General features: G+C 57.8%; 1 protein-coding gene across 2 annotated transcripts in view; it reads left to right on the top strand.

Annotated features, from left to right (window-relative positions):
- Nucleotides 1–1,570, top strand: part of LOC113212227 (uncharacterized) — a 129,877-nt gene that overhangs the window by 95,702 nt on the left and 32,605 nt on the right. For both annotated transcript variants that reach the window (XM_052269356.1, XM_052269357.1), the window contains exon 5: nucleotides 492–708. In XM_052269356.1, the coding sequence (XP_052125316.1) occupies nucleotides 492–708 (217 nt within the window). The remainder of the gene's footprint in view (nucleotides 1–491; nucleotides 709–1,570) is intronic.

Here is a 1,570-nt window from a genome sequence, read left to right as displayed (position 1 = left end):
GGAGGTAGGGTGGGGTGGAGGTGGGGTGGATGGTCTCGACCTTGAAAAATTATTATTATTGGAATAGAGAGGGAGAGAGGCTGGCACCGGGAGCAGCAGGCTGCACATCAACAACCCCTCGTCATCACCATCACCATCAACACCATACCACCACACCGTACATTTTGATTCTCGCTCGCGTTTGTGTGTACCCAGGCGCGCGCGGCCTGCGAGTCTGGAGCAAGGAGAGTCTTGCGGCGCGCAGGTGTGCGGCAAGGCGCTACGGAGGCGCGCTGGAGGCGGCGACAGGGGGATCAGCTGCACAGCAACTCGCAATAATTCCTCAAGAGCGCGTGATGACTTTGCCTGTTGTTGCGGAGCCGCCGCCGCCGCTGCTGCTGCTGCTCGCTCGAGGGACTGGAACAACTTGTACTTGTACTCGCTACGACCGACTTGCTCATTAGTTTGTGCCATATTGTGACCGTGTGCCTTTTGTTTTGTGTGTGTTGCAGGGCGCGAGCGTGGCGCTGCTTGCGCGGCCGGGGTCGCTTGACTGGCCGCTGCACGGCATCGCGCTGTGGGGCGGCGAGCTGCAGGCGTGCCTGCTGCCCGTCGTGCTGGCCGTGTTCGACGACCGCTTCGGCCCCTGGGTGGCGCGACTCTACGCGCGGCCCGGCTCCAAGGCGCACCCGCCCCACCGGCCCAACCCGCGGCGGCAGCGCGGTCCACGTGAGTGCTCACTCTCTCTCTCATCCGGCTCTCCATTCTCTCACAGAGCCACGCCACGCGCCCCCAGAGTACACAGTGAACAGGTGTCACGCCCCCAACCCCCGTCCCACCCCCACCCACAACCGCTTGTGTAACGTATTACGCCCAAGGTCCTCAAGGTCACAACAATTCAGACTCCTATAATTAGAATAATTATTTTCCCTTCGTATGTGTTTTTATTTTTATTTTTTTTATTGGGACACGCTGAAAGGGAACGGGGATAAGCAAAGGCGCCGCCACCACCCCACCGCTCCCTCTGCTCAGGAATTTTGGCACCATTAATTAAATTGTTCCGGGGCGGCGCGGCGGGCCGGGTCGCACGTGTATGTACGTGCGTGTACGTGCGTGTACGTGCGTGTACGTGCGTGTACGTGCGTGTATGTACGTGCATGTACGTGCACACGTGTTAGTGCCCCATGTGTGCGGCCCGCGCCCCCCATCCCCCCAACCCCAACATGCCCGCGCGTTCATCCACTCATGTGAGCAGGGGAGTGAACAGTACGGTACGATCGCCATTATCTCTGGGTGTGCGAAGCGCGACCTGAAAGCGTGATTCGCGCGCTCACTCTCCCCACAAACCCCCGCCCACTTCTCACACCAACACGAACCAGTTCACCCTGCTCACACACAAAAGACGATGCGATTCCCTTTGGCGTGTGCTGCGCGCTAAGGGCCTTCAAGGAGCCTTCGCCCCGGCTGCAGTGCGGCAGTAAAATCAGGAATAGACGCAAAACGGGCGTAAACGTTTAAAACAAAAAATAAAATAATAACAATACAATTAGACTGAATTACTCAATTAAAAAACCTAGCGGTAAAATATTAA

The sequence above is a fragment of the Frankliniella occidentalis genome, unplaced genomic scaffold (genome assembly GCF_000697945.3).
Source record: "Frankliniella occidentalis isolate FOCC.00 unplaced genomic scaffold, Focc_3.1 Scaffold90, whole genome shotgun sequence".
NCBI classification, from domain to species: Eukaryota; Metazoa; Arthropoda; class Insecta; order Thysanoptera; family Thripidae; genus Frankliniella; species Frankliniella occidentalis.
Note: the sequence above shows the minus strand (reverse complement) of the source record. Positions and strands in the feature narration are given on the sequence as shown.